General features: G+C 38.8%; 1 protein-coding gene across 1 annotated transcript in view; it reads right to left on the minus strand.

Moving 5' to 3' along the window:
* TPD52 (tumor protein D52) overlaps positions 1–21,464 on the minus strand; it is a 130,023-nt gene that overhangs the window by 61,101 nt on the left and 47,458 nt on the right. Inside the window, exon 6 of the mRNA XM_049823490.1 lies at positions 5,732–5,913. Within this exon, the coding sequence (XP_049679447.1) occupies positions 5,732–5,913 (182 nt within the window). The remainder of the gene's footprint in view (positions 1–5,731; positions 5,914–21,464) is intronic.

Genomic DNA, 21,464 nt, shown 5'->3' on the forward strand with positions numbered 1-21,464 from the left:
TGCACCTCTGGGTTTTTTTTCAGAAATTGATTTTTTTAATCTTACAAGACCTTTTAAACAGATTCACCTAATACTTAACTTAAAATTAAGACTGTCTTAATAAAATGAATGTGCTAGAAAAGAGGCAGCCTTATTCACACTACCTAGTCTAAAAAGATACATTATTCTTAATTTGATTCCATTCTGCCCTTATCTATAAAATATTTTTTAAATAGAACAAAAAGAAAAGAATTTCAAATGTTTCCCAAATAAAATTCACCCTGGCAACCATTCAAACAGTGTAAATATTTTTACACAATTTACAGAAACAGCATTAGGTAATGTTTTATGATGCTCATTAAGCTGTCGTGTTCTAAATCACAACCGGCATCAAATGATTTCTTCCCATCTCTACTATTAATGTTTGGCAAATATGCACAGTATAAAAGGTGTCAAGTAAAATTGCCACAGGATATACTGGAAATCCCTGCACCAGCTGCATACTCAAACATAAAGGAAGTGTCTTTCTGATCCTACAGCCTGATAATACTGGAGTTGCTGGAGGGTTACAGCAGTGTTTGAAATAAAGCTTCATTACACTGGCATGGAGAGGTGCAGTTTAATCCTCTGTGGAAGCTGGTCCCACAATCCTACATTTTAGAAAACTGCTGAAAGCCATTGTGCTTTTGATGGAAGTTGGTCATTAACAGTACAGGTGCAGACCATGCAACAGGCAGTGTCAGCACAACCCCTTCCCACATTTTCTGGTTCTTAGGAATTCCATCTGATAATGGCAGAAGCAGGTTGTAACAGCACCTTTTTGCCACGGATTAAGTTGCTGCTCATTTGGAGATCTAAGACAGACACTTTCCTCTTTAGGACTTCATTTCCTCCGCATGTTAAAAGAAAGAAAAAAAACCCACACCACTTTCTTCCTATAGCTGGAAAGTTACTTTACCTTTACTTTCCTACAGACCGTTTCTCATTTATATAAACTCTGGATGCTTTACAGAATTGCTATATGTTGTTGACATAACACACAAATTTAATACAGCATTTCAGTCAAACTGTATCAAGAAACATGTTTTTACTAATTACAGTATATATTAAATAAGTACAACACATATTAAATAAGACCTTGAAATCATAAGGGTAATAAATACTCCTGTCACATTAAACAAATGCCAAATAACAAAATGCTGTTGATATTTATAACCAAATACACCCTTGCCTAACCCCAGTGAGATTTTACCAACAATATTTTTGGTCTCTAACTAAGCTGATGCACCAATGCTGATAATGAAATACTTTTTGCAATCCTGTGAAACAGCTTTCCCAAAGAGGATAGATAGGAAGAAGGAAAACAATCAGTGGAAACCAAAAGAAAATAGCTAGCAGGTTCTTCAAATGTTTATTCAATTTAAATTTTGTATCCTTACTGTTCTAAAGTTTCTTTTTACTTAATAGTTTGTGGTGGTTTGTTTGGGTTTGGGTTTGCTTTTTTTTTTAAAGGTTGAAGTTTAGAAGAACTGATGGAAAAAATGTATTTATGTAGCTACTTCAAATTTTCCAAGTGAGGGACACCTTTTTTTGTAGTTGTTCATTTATCAGAGTCTTGAGGGTGGAATCCTTTTTTCTGGCCTCATGGTGGTAGCACTACAGGGTCTTTTGCTTGGACATCCCAAGAAATCGCAACTGTTAGGATCAGACTGAGCAGTTTAAGAGAACAAGCTTTACAAACAAGAACCTTTTGTAGGATTTTTGTTTCTTTTCAAGTAACTTCTAGCACTTTCAAAGAGCAAAGGACATTGTATAACAAAAAGAAAGTTGTATTATAGTATTATGAAGATAGTTGAGTTCTGGTGAGAAGAAAGCCAAATGACCGAGGAAATATCGAAAGCACATGTCCTCATGGAGATACATCCTTACATAAATGGCAAGAGAGAGGGTTTTTTTCCTTTAAAGATGCTAAACTAGTATTTTGGAGGAGTTGCCAAATGCCTGAAAAGACAATACAGTAAAACCAAAGATCAGTATCAGAATACAGGTACTGGAAGAGCCATTCTCTCAAGACTGACTTTATAAAAACAGTATCATGAATTTCCATGTCTGAAGATTAAATCTGATTCTTCTGTCCTGAACTGATGGCCTTCAAGAAATCATGTTATCTGTAAATTAAAATGCCCATTCTTCTCCTTGACACAAACAATAAATATTTTGTAAACAAAACAGTAAACAGTTCTACGGATTACATGCACGTACAATATGGTAATAAAGTCACTTTTGTAACCAAGTGAATCAAAATAACAGTAACAAAGTCTTACTGCTGTCACCAATGTAAGCTGGTACAGATCTAAATACACACGGCAAATTCTACCCAGTTACTTTCACACTTTGGTAGAAGATACTCTAGCAGTAGTTTGACCTTTCTTCTGGTGATCAAAAGCAGTTATTGCCTTCCAGAGAAGTCAGCATCCATCAAAAGACTCTAAGCCTTCGCACTTACTAAGAGGCCAGGATATGAAGAGATTGTATTTGTTTTGATAAGGCAAACTTTACCCTGTAAATCAGTGAGCAGCTGTCTTTACTATGTAAGCAGATCACAGCAATTGTAGAGGCAAAGGCGTAAGTCTTCCCACTACTTTTTAATATGCAGGGTGACCCAAACTCAGCAGCACCTGAATGCTATTGATGACATACACAGCAACGTAAGACAGCAGTTTTCCATGTTTATTTTTGACTCACAAGTACTTTGCAGATTTTGTGTTACAACTCTCAGTTAGAAATGAACTGGTACAACTATGTTACATGACACAACACCTTATGACAAGCTACAAGCTAAACAACAGAACAAAACATCACCTGTGACTGCAATTTTTTGTACATCTAGGTAAATTTTTGCAATTCCAATTCCAGAAAGACAATGAATTGGAAGAAGGTGGCAAGATTTATTTAAATTATTTGGTTTTTTATACAAATATTTTTATTTAGAGGATTCGGTCTGTATAGTGTTTAAATACTTAAGAAGTCAGAGACAAATTTAGGTTCCTGGACTGAATTGAGGAGAAAGGGGATTTGAATCAGTCACCTATACCTCAAATGAATGCTCTAAGTCCATTAGATATACGGTATCAACACTACTACTTCCACTGCCACTACATCCTCAACATTGTAAATGCTGTCTGTATAATTTTGTGAACTACTGCCTTTAGTTCCAAATTTTATTCCATTAAAAATGCCCAGGCTGTTAAGTTCCCTGTCTCCACGCCCACTTAAAAGCAGCAAGAGGAAGTGTAAACAAGCCTTATGTGGATCTGCTTGTTTTTTATTATAACAGGCGGCCAAAAATATAAATTTTTGGGCCTAGATCCTCTCAGCCCCAGGCTTATGGTCCCAGCGTTCAATGGTCAACTGACTCTGAAGCATCTGCTCCAACAGTAGTTTTCTTGGGCCTCATTTCCCCCTGCACCACCACAACGCACACCAGAAGAAAAGACATACAACATTAGAAGAAAGATGAGAGCAAGGAAGGAGTGGACAGACACTTGTCTGCCTGTGAGCTTTTTTAGGAAGACATATTTTGGTACTTTCCCCCAATTTGTCTTGCCACCCAAGTATTCCAGAGCACCGTGACAAAATGAGATATTAACACCACACAAGGAAATGGTGATCGGCAGGCTCAGCATTCACAAGATGGACGAATTACGGATTTGAAGATAATGCACAAAGTTGCCAGCTCCCCAAACCTGGGAGGAAGCATGCAAGCAAACATGGGACAAGGTAAAGCAGGTTGCACTGGAAGCAAGAAAAGGGCATGAGTGCGTGGAGCCTTGCTATGAAGAGCTATGGGTCAGAATCAGAAAGGAGACCGACAAAGACAGTGTCACAGCGGATGTCTGCTATGGGCTGTCTGATCAAGAAGGAGTGGATGAAGCCTCATTCAAACCACCAGAAGCCACCTCATTTTTGCAGGCCTTGATTCTCACAGGGGACTTTAAATGTCCTGATGTCTGCTCAAGCAGAAACAAACATGGAGGGGAGCAAGCAATCCAGAGTGAGTGCCCCGGTGACGTTTTTTTTGCCAGAGGTGCCAGACAGCCTAACTAGGACAGGTCTTCTGCTGGACATGTTACTCACAGGCAGGAAAGAACTGTTTGGGAACATGGTAGTTGAAGGCAGCCTCAGCTGCAGTGACCACCAATGACAGAGCTTAAATGCTGAAGAAAAGTGAGAAAGGCAAGAGGCAGAAGAGAAATCAGGGCTTCAGGTCAGCAGACTTTGGTTTATTTGGGGTAGACAAGAAGCTGTCCTGATGTGAGAAGGTGCCCAGAAGTGGCCATTGATCTATAAGGACAAACTCTTCAATGCTCTAGAAGGGTCCTCCCCATTGTGCAAGAGTCAAGCAAGCCTGGCAGAAGACTGGCTCAGCTGAACAAGGAAATTCAGTCTGAACTCTACCATGAAAACATAATAAATGGTCATAGATTGAGATGAATATAGAAACACTCCTCAGGCATGCAAGAATGAGATTGGGAAAGGCAAAGCTCATCTCGATTTAGAGTTAGCAAAAGATGCAAAGAGCAATAAGGGTTTTACCACTACAGCAGCAACAAAAGACTAAGAAAATCTCTGCCTGCTACCAAATGTGACAGGCACAAAGGACTTGGTTCATCCTGGGCCATCAATTGCATTTGCTTGGAAAGTCATAGAACTGTTGAAAAAGAAAGTTGAACATACAAATGCTCTGATAAAATACTATCACAAACTTGCACACAAACGTGATTATTTCTGGTAATTTAAAAAGAAAAATCAACTATTTAGTACTTTTTAATACTTAATGTTTTAGACACAGTGATCTTGCAGATTAACAAAGATGCTCCTCCTCTCTCAAGGAAAAAAGAGGGAAAAGAGATAGACTAAAATATTCTGATGTTATGAATTCAAAAACATGGTATTTTGCCTATGTATTAAAAACTAAGTGTTAAAGCAACCTAGAGACAAATTAAATACACAAGATATCTTTGAATAATACATAACCATAAGGTGTTAAAGACAGTTTAGAAAGCTTATAAATGCTATTTCCACTAGAATTCATTGCTTCCTTATCTTTTAGCTCTAACTACTCCATTGCCCAGTACAACTGTACTAGTTCCACCACAGTTGCTCTAGTTCAGGACACACAGTGACATTTGCCACCAAAATCTACATAAAATCTTCTTCTACAATATGGAGTATTTGACCACATTAGCACTGATCATCTATTACAAACAGTGTTATCACATATAACGTGCAAACTCCCTAGTACATCACCTCATGTATATGTATTTAGCATAGATAGTTCCTGCCTAAGGAGGCTTACAATTTACATGGGATTAAAGTTCCACATTCACAAAACTCCCAAGTATTTCACTAAACAGTGCTTATTTTGACAATTCAGATGATAATGTCTTCCCCCTTCCTCAGTTACAAAACACCCAGTAATTTCCTTTGGTCATCATAAATTGGAATAATCTAGATAGCAATAACGCAAACTTGCAAAGGAATCTGCATTCAAGACAATGATGTCTGAGCTATGCAGATCTATTTGTGATCACACTTTCATTCTGCATAATATGTTAACTTCTATAGTTTAAACCACAAAATTCATACAAACTATCCAAGCTTAGTGCAGAAGACAGTCAAGTCCCATTAGCTAAGCATTTCAGCATGTTGTTCACATATGTTAATTGCTTACCGTAAGTTTATTACTTACTTTCCATCTACTTCTGGTCTTTTGCACACACAGTGAAACTTGCCACCAAAATCTATATAAAGATCATCTTCTACAACATGGAATATTCGACCAATAGCAATTTTATCTTTGGCAGGCCCCATCTGAATTAAAGGAGAGCGTCTCAACATGGATGCAAAGGATTCAGATTTCTCTGAAGGAACCTACAGATAAAAAAAAAAAAAAAAAAAAAATCATGCTATCTGAAGGAGGAATTAAATTAAACTTGTAACATTCAAAAAGGCTTTATTCACTAAATTACAAATGAAGATTTTTGTGTGTCCGGCACATTTTTAGTAAGACTTCTAAGGAGGCATTCGGTACATTTCTCAACCCCAAACATTTTACACATTAAAAGTAAAGCTTTTTCATTAATTCAGTCACACAAAAACATAACACTTTGCATCTCCTGAAAACATCTGCCAGTTCTACTGGTTAGGTAAGTTGATTTAAAAATGCATCCCCAATATTAGGAGATACTCCTGAAAAGAACATCACTCATCTCTTTGTTATCTCCTCGGCGAAAACCAAAACAGAATTAGTACCTTGCAGCTATTCATGCAACTATTTAATAATGAATAATACTTAAATCTTTATTTTCAAGAACAAAACCATTTTGCCAAAGCAGCAAAAGTAGAAAACATGCACAGGACTGATCTAACATTAAAAATATTTGAACCACCACTTCTCTCACCTTTCACTCTACAATATCAAAGTAAATATTTTAATTCAGTAACTAAATAAACAAAATGCCAGTTTCTTCTCCTAGAGCTTTGGGAAAATGGGAGAACATAAATCCTCCTGCTCTTCTTCATGGAGACATCTCTGTTCTGTGATCCGAGAAAGCTGACTATCACAGACTTCCCATTATATGCTAGATGAAAATACCCAGCTACATTCTCACATATGCCTTCCCTGAGACACTAAATTTGACCACTTTATAAGGTTACCGTCTTTGAAATACAATTAGTAACAAAAGCCTTCTTGCTAGTAACAAACGGAAGGGGAGATGCATTTTTGAGCAATATGTACCTGAAATCTGAAAGTGAATCTAAGGAAATAATTTTCTAGATAAACAGATTCCAAAGAAGAGAGCCTATTAGTTTTCCCCCACATTTAGCAGTAATTAACTGATATAATAATTCCTTCATGCAAGATTTCAGACTATTTTCAAGCCAGCAGAAGAACAAAACAGAACAAAATAATCAAGTAATTAAAGGTTTAGGGATGTGTTGGCTTCAACGACACACTTTCCCATTGACTACTTCAAGTGGATGCTGAAAATCCACCTATATATGAACAGAGAATAATGCCGTCATTTTCCACTTGTACATTTGGAAACTTTTATTTGTGGGGAAGTCAAAACAAGAGACAGTTTTGAATTCCAGCTCTGCTAGAAGGCACAAAGAGCGTGGGTTGTTCTGACATGACATAGCCTCAGGAATCACAAGCTAGAGATCTGACAACTGGTAAATTTGCTGCTTCAGAAAGCTGTTAAATGTAGCATCCCAAGAAGAAGGGCTGAACAAAGTGCAACACACACACACGTCCATGCACGCACACCACAAAAAGAAAGCAGCTGGTGATGGTAAACCACAAAGAGAGAAGTAGGATTTCATACAGGAAAGCTAGTATCAGATAAGTTTCTACACATAGGATTGTTTGAATTTCACAATGCTGTCTAAATTCAAATACATGTAAATTAATTGTACAGGATGCATTTGTAAGTGCTCCAAGAATAAATGCAAAACAATGAAAGCAATAAGAGGAAGAATTTAAATGAGATTTATCATATGAATTGAGGGGGCAGCAGCAATCTTGATGCAACTTTAAATCTATGTATAAGCCATAAGCTAAAAGTAAACATTTCAAAATCAACATCTCCTCAAAATGGCTCCATCTGGGCAGGAGATCATAAATCAGTCCTCACACTGAAACACCAAAACCTGTTTTAAGGGAAGCCAAGGTATAACAAAAGTAAAAAATTCAGTGGTCTTCCACTGACTTTCTCACTATTTACAGAATCACCCGATTGCCCTGGAATTCAGCGGCTTGCGCCTGTAAAGCAACAAACACTTTTCCATCATCGTGTATGCTCATAAGCAGTGTTTTCAAAGATGATACATCCCATCTTAGTTATACCTTGTCACTCAACACCAAGTTACAGCAGTCAAATACAACAAAACTCCATGGTCAACTATTCTACCCAGAGTTGATCATTCAATTCCCTACTTCCCTAACCAGTGTTACCCCATTTCTCCATCCTTTGCTCCTGACCTAACTCAATTTGTCCAAGGAAGATGATGCCAATGAAAACAATCAACCAGAAAGTGATTGCAGGAATGCTCACAGCAGAGGATTTCCAGTGGACATTCAGTCTCTCAGATGAAGCAGCCGAGTGCTCCATATGAAAACAACTTTCCCAAGTAAGAGTTAACATTATCAAGGGAGGTGCCTGCAGTGACTTAAGAAATACCCATAATGCAAATACTGAAGGGCAGCATATATGATACTGAAGAGACAAACACAAGCACAGTATCATCAGCTGGCAGAGATGCTGGCTTTTCAAAAACTGGTGGTTTGGAATAGATCACCCTTCCAAATACTTCACCTGCTCCATCTGTGAGATCGAACATCTGACAAAAAACTTTCTGGAGTCCTCCAAAAACTGTTAACTCTTCTTAATTTAGGACACAGGTCTGTAAGTGTTTAAACCAACCAAGCTGGCACTGCCATGCCTCATCCTGCCCTCTCCACTCCCTCCCGGACAAAACTCCAGTCCCCTTATGCCACCACTGAACCTTCTCCTAACCTGGAGTAAGCCTGTTTCAGGAATGTAACAAACAAATGCTATTTATTTTCTTGCAAGGGCAGTTTTCTGTTGGCCTAGTTTCCAAACCAGATCACCAAAGGATCAAGTAAGTATCAGGATGAACAAATGAGAGTGCGAGAGCACCTACAGGCAAGGGCAAAGACAAGAACATGGCAGCAACATGTTGACTCAGGATGATATGGACGATTTCATCACAGAATATTTTCAGTTATCCTTCACAGCAAGGCAAACTAATAAGAATATTGATCTAGGAGAAAAAAATAAACAAAAAAACTCCAAAACACACAGACAGATGTTATCCTCTGTAGGTGTCATGGTTTAGACCCAGCCAGCAACAAAGCACCACGCAGCCGCTCGCTCACTCCTCCGCCTCTGTGGGATGGAGAGAGAAAATGTAACGAAAGGACCATGAGTCGAGACAAGGACAGGGAAGGATCAATCACCAATTATGGTCCTGGACAAAACAGACTTGACTTGAGGAAATTAGTTTAATTTATTTCCAATCAAATCAGAGTAGGGTAATGAGAAATAAAACCAAATCTTAGAACACATTCCCCCCGCTCCTCCCTCCTTCCTGGGCTCAACTCCCAATTTTCTCTACCTCCTCCCCCCAGCACCACAGAGGGACAGGGAATGGGGTTTACTGTCAGTTCATCACACATAATCTCTGCTGCTCCTTCCTCCTCAGGGGCAGGACTCCTCACATCTTCCCCGGCTCCAGCGTGGGGTCCCTCCCATGGGAGACAGTCCTCCACAAACTGCTCCAACGTGGGTCCTTCCCACGGGCTGCAGCTCTTCATGAACTGCTCCAGCGTGGGTCCCTTCCCTGGGGTGCAATCATTCACAAGCACACTGCTCCGGCATGGGTCCCCCGACGGGGTCACAAGTCCTGCCAGAAAACCTGCTCCACCATGGGCTTCTCTCTCCATGGGGCCACAGGTCCTGCCAGAAGCCCGCTCCAGTGTGGGCTTCCCACGGGGTCACAGCCTCCTTCGGGCACGCACCTGCTCCGGCATGGGGTCCTCCCTGGGCTGCAGGTGGATATCTGCTCCCCCGTGGACCTCCCTGGGCTGCAGGGGGACAGCCTGCCTCACCAGGGTCTTCACCATGGGCTGCAGGGGAATCTCTGCTCCGGCGCCTGGAGCATCTCCTCCCCCTCCTTCTTCACTGACCTGGGGGTCTGCAGGGTTGTTTCTCTCACATGTTCTCACTCCTCTCTCCAGTTGCTATTGTGCAGCAGTTTTTTCCCCTTCTTAACTCTGTTCTCCCAGAGGCACTACCGGTGTTGCTGATGGGCTTGGCCTTTGCCAGTGGTGGGTCCATCTTGGAGCTGGCTGGCTTTGGCTCTGTCAGACATGGGAGAAGCTTCTAGTACCTTCTCACAGAAGCCACCACTGTAGCCCCTCAGCTACCAGAACCTGGCCACGCAAACCCGATATTGTAGGCTAATGCATATATACTCCACAGCTAAGTTCAGGTCTCAGGTAAAGAGCAGCTTTGTTTTTGTATTTCAGCAGGATGTGAGGAGGTCCACCTATGGTTTGGATTAATTTAATGAATGCTAGTGGAATCAGACATTACATTAGATGATTCATTTCCAACTGCCTTTTCCTTATATGTAGATCATCTGGAAAAAGCCTGAGCTAGTAGAGAGAATGAAGAGATCAGAATTTGGTTTGAAGGAGATTTTCCCATTATCTAGAAAGATGGCATTAGTAATGGCCATTGAAAATGCCGAGCAACACTGAGCCTTTTTTAAGCAATAATACAATTCACAGTAAATTCCTTCGTCTCTTGGCAACTACACTCGCAAAATGGCATTCACCTCATTCTTGTTGCCTTCATACAATGGCACACACAGTAGGCGCTCTACCCTAAAAAAACTTGTTGCTTGTGAAAATTTTATCTCCACATCATGAAGATGGGTACACTAACATCCTATGAATTCCCTGGGTTTATCACCAAAAAATGGTCCATGCTAGTTAATAACATCCCTCTCCTTCAAGTCCCTGGCAGGAAAAAAGACAGATACAAAATTCTTCCATGTGCAAACTTGCCTGTGAAATAATCTTTGTACACAACACACAAGTGTTATCTTTACACAATGACAGGTGTGCTCATTCCTTACTAGAACAGAGATTAAACTCGCTAAAATACAAATGCTAATGTACAAAGAAATCCTTGGCCATTCTTCATTGTGGACAGTTTTCCAAGAAGCCACTGGCAATCTGTTTGAATAATATCACAGGTCTACAAGTCTGCAGCATTCTCCATTCTGCTTCTCAAGAGTACAAATATCTAATTTATGTATATGAGAATCCTCAAGAGACTCCATTGGTTACTGCCATCAAGGATTATTTTGTGGACAGTCTAGAAAGAAAGTGAGCTAAAATACAGTATTTTCTCCAGTATTCTGTATAAGCTAAAGGAGAGCTCATTAAACAGTAATTTATCTCAAGCATTTAAAGAGACTTAATGATATTTTGAGTACTTTCCTCCACGATTTCTAAGTCTCCTTAACTGGATTCCCCACAGTAGCACTATAGAAAAACAGTAAGACAGTAAGATAACAACAGGGCAACATACTTTATTAAGCACTCTACTTTTCTGATTCTCAAGGAGTGCTGGCCACGCAGCTGTGATAGATAATAACACATCAAGTTGCAAAAATTGGAGAATATTACGAAATTCAGAAGCACAAAGGGCATGTTCTTTTCAAGTACCTGAAATATAAAGGCTTTTTCCCTCCTCCTTCTTAAATGGCTAACCTGTTTGATTTTCCTTTTAATTTCTAGGTTTTAAAAGTTTTTCACAAATATTTGGATGCCTTTCTCTTTCTGTGCGCATAGTTCAGTAAAAAACAGTAGCTCTTTCAATAACAGAATACTCTGCAAGATGTGCTATTTGCAAGAGAGTAGGAAAAGGGATAGATTTAAACCCCAGTAAGATCCAAACGAAAGAAGTAACTCCAATGGAGGAACGTAACATACTATTTCTGGAGAAAAGCCTACGACTATACAAGCAGGGTGGTCCTATCCCACCCACTGAGCAATGTGTCTTTAAAACTCTAGCTACGTGTTTTATGCTTGCTTGCAAAGGCAAGTAGCATGCATGTTGGAATGCGAGAGACATGGATGAAACATGGAGGAGTGAGACAGGAGATTGGTAATCTGACTGCTACAATTACAGGGTGAATAATATATTAACATAAAGCAGCATGCAAAAAACGCAACCCTCCACAGCTCACAAATTTGTTTTCCTCAGCACTATCATCCATAGCTAGAAAGCTTTTCCTGTCCAAAGTTAAGTTACACAAAACAACAAAATGGGAAAATGCCACAATAGCTAAAGGCCCAACAAAACTTGACTGGAAAAGGCCCTGAGCAACCTGAACCAAGTTTGTCCTGCTTAGAGCAAGGCGTCTGAACAGATGATCTCCTGAGATCACTTTCAACACGTATTATTTTATTTAGGAAAGAGAAAAGACTGGGAGCCTGTTATAAAGAATATTAAAACAAAGCCAAATACATTAAGCTACTCTCTGACCAAGTATATATTGATGAGGCACTTATTTTAACAAGCAACCGAAAAAAATTTAGCTATCTACTAGCACACCAGACCTTAATTTTCCATACCTTGTAACTACTAAAAGCATGCACTCACTGTTGCTTAGATATAAACCTAAATCCCAGGAATTTTTTAACAGTTGTAGGCATTACTAGGGTAACAGGTCAGTGATTCACATGGTGCAATAACCAAATTCCTCTCTAGTATACTTTTACTATTTTTTACTTGAATGCAACAAACTCTATTTAAGTTAAAACTCCACTGTGCAAAAGAGCATCACCTTAAAGGCGACAGGACCAACTCAGACAATATACTGCAAAACATGGCATCCAACAGTTAATGGCCTTCATCCAGAAGCAGCGTAACAAGCATTGCCAACTCGAGAGTTTGCCTGAACTTATCAAAAAGCAAGCATCAAGCTTTGTTTTCACCACCAGGGTTTCCCCGCACACTGAAGTTCTTCCAAGAAATGAGGGTGAAGACTCAGAAGGAGCACCAAGAGGACTGATACAGGACTACAGTGACTGAAATTTCAACATACAAGCAATTACAGCTCAAAGTAATTTCTCTGGGTGCCACCTGATTTTTATACATTAAACTATTTGGTCTAATGCTGATGGCTCTTTATTGAGAAGTTCAATATATCTTATCCTGGTCTTAGAATATAATCACTCAAATTTGAGGCCTCGTGCCTTTAACTCATCAGAGATGTACAGCTCTCAGTCCTCCCTTGACCAAGTAAGTTCAAGTACCTTCTATACCTCCAACTTTGAACATATTCACAACTTTGTGCCTACCAGTAATCAGTTATTTTAGAGGTTTCTCGAAGCAAAAGCTCTGCTTCCTGTATTAGTAGGAAAGAAAAGTTTAGAAAAAAAAATTTTCAAAATTTAAGAGCTGACACTAATGTTTATTACTCATTTACTCTAAAATAATGTCAACCTCTAGTCAGTGTCTAATCTAGATTTCTTGTAAACCAACCCAGTCTTGCATCTTCCAGCTTATTCCACTGTACAGCTATTGTCTACCAAGACAGCATTCCCACTAAACCTGCAAAGCCCTCCAAACCTCCTGCAGTCACAGACTTTTTGTCTCCTCTTCTAAAATAGGTCTGCACTGGGCAAAAGACCCCACACTGCCCGCCTCGGGTCTCTACCACTCACACCTCTACCCAAAGGACAGGCTGACACAGAATTGTTCTTTTTCTTCCATCAGATTTTTTAAATACCGTCCCACAGTTTACATACATCCTGAGATGCAGAAAACACCATCAGTAATCACCTCAACATATAGCACTAACTACAGTATTATGCATCCTCCTTCTTTGCAGAAGACTTGTGCCTACCATTATTTTTTCAGACAACACAAGCTACAGCTCTGCAGGCCCAGGGTTCACCTACTTGTTTAGTCTCATCAGATATGTAAACAATAAATAGAAACAAAATCTGATAAATACTTGTACTTGTCATATACAGTACAGACGCTTACATTTTGTAGTACTGGGAGAAATCAGAAGTCTAAGATGAAATATGATTCTAGAGCATCACTTGAACTTTCATGTGAACAGTAATGCAAAGACAGGAACCGTTTCTTCAGCACGACACATACCTACATACCTTCTCTTCTCCATCTCCATTCTACCATTTGAAAAAGAGACTTGTGCAAAAAATATAGAATTACTTGTTATCCTCTTATTTGCGAACAGCATTTATCTAAAGTAGTACTAAAGAGGACAATTTGCAAATTGCTAGCTAATATACATTATTCACACATGGAGAATACATACCATAGACACCAGCTTGTTGCTCCAGTGACTAAAAGATGTACAGGACTATTTTAGCCTTTTTTGAAGCCTGAGGTTTAATTCTGCAATATGTACCAAGGCAAATATTAAAATGCTTTTATTTAAAAAACCCAAATGTTTATGGATAAAGCAGACATGTGAAACTATGGACATAGAAAATCAGGAGATTATTCTTATACAGCTCTGCATAATGCAAACTAGGACACAAATTTTAGCTATTATAGGAGTAATTAAATACAACTGTCATAAAACTCACCTACTAAGGCTCATAAGTAACAGCACATCATCATCCCACTAACAGCACACAGTTATAATCAAAGACAGCATGAACTCAGAGTTTGTTCTTTTCAAGTCCACTGCTTGTTTTGCATTTTTTTCGCCACCATAATTTAGCTCTTTTTCCTCCCCGATTAGTGGCCTGAGGTTTTCTCCTATTAAAAAAAAATCAAACTAATAATAATTTAAAAATCACACAACTGAAGTTCATACCATGTCCCAACAGATTCAACTTACAACCCAAATTGGGCAGCCACAAAGACAAGGAAGATCTCTTTGGTTTCCTTTAAACAAGAGACTCTTCCATTTAATTCCATACAAACAGATAAAAGTGAAGAACTAATATAAACTTCTTGCTAACAAAGAGTTTTGAAGATTAACTACTGTGTAAAGCTCAAACAAAAGCAAGATTTGTGTTATTTACTAAAACTACTGAAGGAAAACAGTCCCAAGAGAAAGCATAAAAGGAGGATCTGTGATTCAAAGCAGAAATAAAAGCAGTGATTTAAGGAAAAATCTAAGATTAATGACTGCAAAGTCACAAAGGAGAGCTCTGAAAGTAGTCAAGGAGAAAACTGGAAGCTTCTCTGCTAGTAAGCAAGAACATATTTATAAAAAGCTTCATATGAATCACTTCCTATGCAAAGATTGTTCCAAGGCCCAATTTCTGTAAAGACGGCACTTGCACACCAACTGACACTATGATGACCTGAAATCTTTAAGGGAATTATTGTAGTTATAAGGATTCTAATATATTCTAATATTAATTACTTAATATCTACAGCCCAGTAGAAGAAATATCAATATAACTAAAAATTCCAGCAGGTACCATATTCATTAATTTCTGCCCATACCCGAGTAATGATTTGAATTTCACCCTCAATGGTACCGAATTCCAAATTACATAGTTTTGGAATAAACATAAATAGTGTCTATACCCATCTTTTTAAAGATAAGTTTTGAAGAAAGCAGGAGTGCAAAGAAGAAAACAGAATACCATTCAACATGGTACTACAAAACTGGTATTAGAGAAGAGCACAAGGAGCACTGAAAGCTTTTCCTCGAAAACTTTAAAATTTGGAGGGAAAACCCCTCAGATTTTATGAGCAAAGGAAAACACTCTTTTTTTTTATTTTTTATTTGCAAAAAACAAAAGAAAACACTGTTTTTTCCTAGAAGACAATGAGGGAAATTGACTGCTATATTTTCATTCTTACATTTATTAAATCTTTATTAGCTTTCAAAAACCTTGCATACTTAGGGTTTTAATTGTCCACAGTTATTTCCCATCACAATCTTAAAACTACAAGCACCCCCAAAGAACCCCCAGAAAGCAAAGCAAACTTCTGATGTTTCAACCAAAAGAGGAACATCCATACATTCTCCTCAGCACAGTGAAGAAATGTGATTTTATTTTAGAAAGCGAAACAAACAAAACTCTTCAGCCAAAAAGGCTGGAAGTAAAAAGCTGAAATTAGGCATTTAAGCGTCCCTTGGTGAGAAGCGGTGACTAAGTGTTTTGGCAAAGCATCATTTACATTTCACTGTAGATATCAGGATCTTTGGCGACTAATGTACTGTGCAAGTCTAATGGTATTTTGTAAAGACCTCTTCATTAAACCCCGACTCCTTATTTTTTTAAATACTGCAGGATTAGGCCTTAATGAGCAGAAGTACAGAAGCTAAAATATCTCCACACTCACTGCCAACTTGAAGGTAAAATCTGTCAGTGACTTTGCTACATACAATGTGCTAGAAGTCTCAGTGTCCCAGCATGACTTGGGAGCACACCTGAACTGAAGTGTCTGGGGAAGAGCACCCTCTCCCCTGTGGAGCATCTGAGAGAGCATGATCTACTCTGTAAGCCTTCTATGCAGCTTCGACCAAACAATCTGACAATACTTTAAACCTTAGTTGTAAACCAGAGAACTTAAGCTGCTCTTGCCAATCCATGTGAAACCAGCTGAGCTATAAGCCCTGGAAAATGAAGGATATCTTACTTTATTTTTTCAATTTAGTTCTAAGTAAACTACAATAATACTGAAAAAAAGGCCTCTACGAAATCCCATTTAGATAGTTACATTAAGTGGATATCCAAGCTGGCCTCATAAGGCAGAAAACACCAGAAGTAATACTGGAATAAAAACTCTGATGTTGCCTTCTGACATGCATATTATTATGATTGACACTTTTTTCATAGAAAGGTTTTTCATAGGTTTGGGTTGGAAGGGATGTTTAAAGGTCATCTAGTCCAGCCCCCCTGCCAATGGGCAGGGACATCTTTTACTAGATCAGGTTGCTCAAAGCCCCATTCATCCTGACCTTGAACACTTCCAATGATGGGACACCCATAACTTCTCTGGGCAACCTGTTCCAGTGTCCCACCACCCTCACCATTCTTCCTTTTGTGCAACCTAAATCTATCCTCTTTCAGTTTAAAACCATTGCCCCTTCTCCCATCACTACAGACCCTGGTAAGAAAGATGGAGAGAGACTTTTTACAAGCCCTCTAAGTATTGAAAGGCTGCTATAAGGTCTCCCCAGAGCCTTCTCTTCTCCAGGCTGAACAACCCCAACTCTCTCAGCCTGTCTTCATAGGAGAGGTGTTCCATCCCTCTGATCATTTTTGTGGCCCTCCTCTGGACCTGCTCTGTCTTTCTTGTACTTGGGACCCCAGAATTGGATGGAGTACTCCAGGTGGGGTCTCATGAGAGCAGAGGGTATTTTTTTATTTTTAAGTCCACAAATTTATCTGAAAGACAAGCTTGCTGGGTAAATGCAAGAGTCTGTCAGAAATTCAGTGCCTTATGTCAGTTGAAGTCAATCTAGAAGGCCACAGTGATCCTTTCCAGCCTAAAAATTAACTGTTTAATCTTCAGTTACATAAGTACACATTATACTTTCAACAATACAGATACCGTTTTTCCAACACCCTATGCAACCAATAAAATCTTCTGGCACATAACTCCTAAAGAAGGTCTGTAAAAGCTGTATTGCTTCATTGACTTCCACCTAGGAAGAACTGGGACTAATTAAGAAAGAGGCTACTATGCAAAAATATCTACAAAGCTATTTTGTAGTAATGCAGAAATATCTGATTTTCACTGAAGAATATCTTCATTTTGTCCAAGTTACAGTTCCTATTTACCAACCTCTTCCACCCCAAAAAGAAAGAAAATATGAAAAGGACTAAACTTCAGTTTTACTAAGAATAGGGACTATTCATATTTCATAGCATTATCCAAAGGGAAACAAATGTGGTTATAGGAAGTTCTAAGGGTAATAGTTGTCAGACTTGGCAAAGAGCATTGGAAGATTTTGCTTGGCTACAGACACAATTTTTAAGCCAACTTCATGTATTGAAATTACACTTTTAAAAAAAGGGTTTAAATTATATTTTAATTGGAGATTAGGAAAGGATTACACTTGTATTTTAAAAACAATGAAAGATTCTTCATACACTATTTGATACCAGTTTATGTTCATCAATATCCTTCCATCAAGGTCCTTATTTCGGTACTCATTGCAATGCTGACTGATGAATATAGCATATTCCAAACCTTATTCCATTTCTGCATACGGAATAACTTCTAATTAGAAGTATCTCAGCTGTGCAGAGAATACGCAATATACTTGCATGTATATATATTGTCCTCATAATAATGAACAATGTAATATTGTGAACTAAGCACATTTTCAAAAGAGATGCAAATAACAATTAACCAAATACATGTAGCACTTAACCATTAAAATACCATGGTGAAAACAATCTTTGTCCCTCATAATTACATTTTTCAAGTAGGATCATGCAGATCTCAAAAAAAAAAAAAGATCACAGGAATAGGATTTGTACGCTGTGCATAATATTCCAACAGGTTTTCCTGAATTGCACTTTAATATCAAAACTTCTTTGTTGTCTAGAAATCTGTTTAAGTTGTTAAGGCCATCTGCAGCTTTTTTCTATTTGAAGATAGATACAGTATGTGAACTGTTCTTCAGAGCATAATTATTCAGAATACTCTGTAAAATGACCTAAGTCATCAATGTCTTATTACATGCTGCTAAATCAAATGTAGCAATACTGTTCATAAAACAAATGTAAATTTTTTCAGTTAACAGACTAACCTTGTATGCCCTACCACAAATACTGCACTAACACAGTAAATCCAAAGACAGGTGATTTTTTTAGTCAGTTATGGCTATACCTGCCCGTTATCAGAAGAGTCAAAGGTATACTCTATTTTGTTTGACTCTAAATATTTTGGTATTATATACAGCAACACACATGACTAAAATTTAAAACTACACTCCTTTTTCCTGTGACTTTACGCAAGTGTGCCTAGGAGGAATAGCATAAAACAGTAGAGTACATCTGGGGAGAGGAAGGACATCACAGCTGTATCAAGAAAATTAAGCATCTACAGCTGCTTCTAGACCCTTTTTTTGAAACTTCTTAATCAATCAGTTGCCCATTTAAAATACCAGAAAGCAGCAAAGTCATATTGCTAACACGCTATAATGCTACCCAAACCACCAAGGCTTACCCAACAAATCTTATAAATGTACAATCTGCTGCACTGGTTGACTCAAAACCAACTTCTTTGTATTTGTAGTAAAGGGAAGGTTTTCCAGTTATCTTCACACTTTGATTGGATAGTGCAGAAACTGCAAAACAAGACTTCCATAAAGAATTTCAAATGCAGCCTTGAAAATATGCTGTTGATTAGCCAGAACTATCATTTACTAAACAACGCTGAGCTAAGAATTTATTTCATAACATAAAACAGTACATAATTTGGTCACAATAAAGGTGCTTATTTTTCTTGAATTTAAATAACTTCTATATATAATCTAAAACATGAAGTTTTTATCTATATCTTTCAAGGATTATTTTATAGCAAAAAATTAGAACATTGCAATGGTATCAATACAAGATTAACAAAACATGAAGCTTTCAGAGAGGTGGAAAGAAAGAACAGATGAAAAGAAAGAGGTGAAGACAACAGTACAGACAAAAGTTCATTGATATTCTGCTTTAAGGAATAAAAGGAGAGCCAAGTCTTATTGCAATTTCTTCATAAGTAACGGGAAAGGAAACAAATTCAGATCACATAGTTATCTAAGTATTTTTACTCCTTTATGCAATACACAGAAAGAGATGAAAAAAAACCAGGAACCAAGAGGTGATTCCAACAATGCCCTGAACCCGTATGTCCATGGCTTTTCACATTCCTCCCAGCTACCTCCAATTCATACATACTCCTCCGCCGTGCCTGCATCAGTTCCTAAATGAGCTGGGATCAGCTGTCTCAACAGTAAGATTCCCATCCATCTAGCATGCTGCCAGCCACCCCAAGGAGCACACAAACACCAGGTCACCTGCTGGTGTGAGCATACCAAAACTCACAGCTTGCAGAACACCCAAAGCATCTAACCCTCCAGTGCAATTCTGAACAGAAATGACCTAGTCTATCAATCAGGGAAAATGGGTGAACCTGCTACATGGATTATGTCAAAAAGAAAATCTTACCAGATGAGCACACGTGGTCCTAAGAACAGCCCATGGTGTTTTGAGCCCAGCATCTGCCTGCATAGCAAGATTGCTTAGATAGAACTCTGCATCATTTCTCTGAGCAATTTTGTCTGTGTCCTTGCATTTTAGGTTGCCATGCTGAAATGGGACACTGGCAATCTCATGTAACAGCACTGTCTTATCTTCAGCCTGACAGTTTCTCCATTTATCACTGCCCTGACCGTACAGGCTTTTTTTCCAGGCTCCTGGAGGACAGGATGCTGTTTCAACAGTCATAGTAGAAGAGTAAGTGGGATCTGCCACAGCAACAGTGGATGTAAATATCCTGCTGATAACAATAACTACTAGGAAGGATTTCAATTCCTTATTTAACCTTTACATCATGGTTCCTTGCACCTTCTTCCAGATATCTCACACGTAGCCGATGAAGAGTAGGCAGCTGGCATTCACTTGCTTTTCTCCATGATCCTGGTAGTCCCAAGACAGTTTGAATTTTAGGATTCCACTCTGACAGCCTGTCATCCAAGCATCACACATGCCTACCACTCATGGACCTCCAGCAATGTCAAAGCAATCACTTGCAAACACAGAGCTATCTGATGGAGCAAGTTCCAGAAGGCAACTGCAACCTGCTGCTCCTCCAGCACTGTGGTCTTCTGCATGCCAGCCAAGGACAGAGCTGTGCAAGGTGCTCAGGGCCTTCCCACACGAATTCATGTTCCTGAGTCACCGCTGCCTATCAAAACTGTGTACAATTTTACTGTACTATAATTACATTCTCCAAAGGGGCAGCACGCATCATTCCTCTGCTATCCAACAACAACATTAGAAGTCCTGTCTCCTTCATTTCAGAAAGTGTTGTTCCAACACCATGTAAGTTTTACAAAATCCTCTGTCATGCAAGCAAGCACTTCTGTCATACTCAAAGCAGGTCATCCGACAGACCCAGCTGTGTCCACAGTGGGAACAAACCCAAGTCAGAAGGGCCAAGTTTTGGTGCCTCAGCCAAAGCATTCACAGGCTAGAACTGCTCCTTCGGAGGTCAAAAGAAGGACAAACGGGTTCATTGCCACTATAATGCAAACCAGCATTTCAAGCAGATCCAGCTGAGAGGATGCCGAGAAGCCTGCGATACAGTCCTTATTTAGCACGAACCTGAAAGCACCAGATGTGTTCACAGCATAGCAGGAGCAGACATAACCCAAGTTTCTCAAATGCAGCCGTACAAGCTGGCAAAGTAAGCCAAGAGAAACTTCCAAGTAAAGAAAACTCATTCCAGCTCCTGCAAATCCCACAAATGGCAAGTCCCGCTCTCAGTTAGTCAGCAGTTTCCAGTACCTGAATGCTGGCCAGAAGGTAATCTACCTAAAAGAGTAACCTCTGTGCTTGGCATGCAGGTTTTACAAAATGCTGTTACATTTGTAATCAAACCAAAAATGTTTTTAAGTTCTTTATTAGCACTGGAAAAGCACTCCATCCACACAAAGACAATAGGTGTCCTAAGAAATACTACACTATGAAAATTACAAGTCAAAACTGCACTAAATATAAATAAGTATTTTTGTTCTCAAATAACTGTGACTTCAGTAAAATCATCTAAATGTTAACTTAGGTGGGAAGACAGATTGAGAAAAATATTTCCCATCAATAATTACATTAAAAATAATTTTTGGTTTTTTTAATGCTTGATTTCAAGACATCT

Source organism: Accipiter gentilis, chromosome 2, assembly GCF_929443795.1.
Source record: "Accipiter gentilis chromosome 2, bAccGen1.1, whole genome shotgun sequence".
Taxonomy (NCBI): Eukaryota; Metazoa; Chordata; class Aves; order Accipitriformes; family Accipitridae; genus Astur; species Astur gentilis.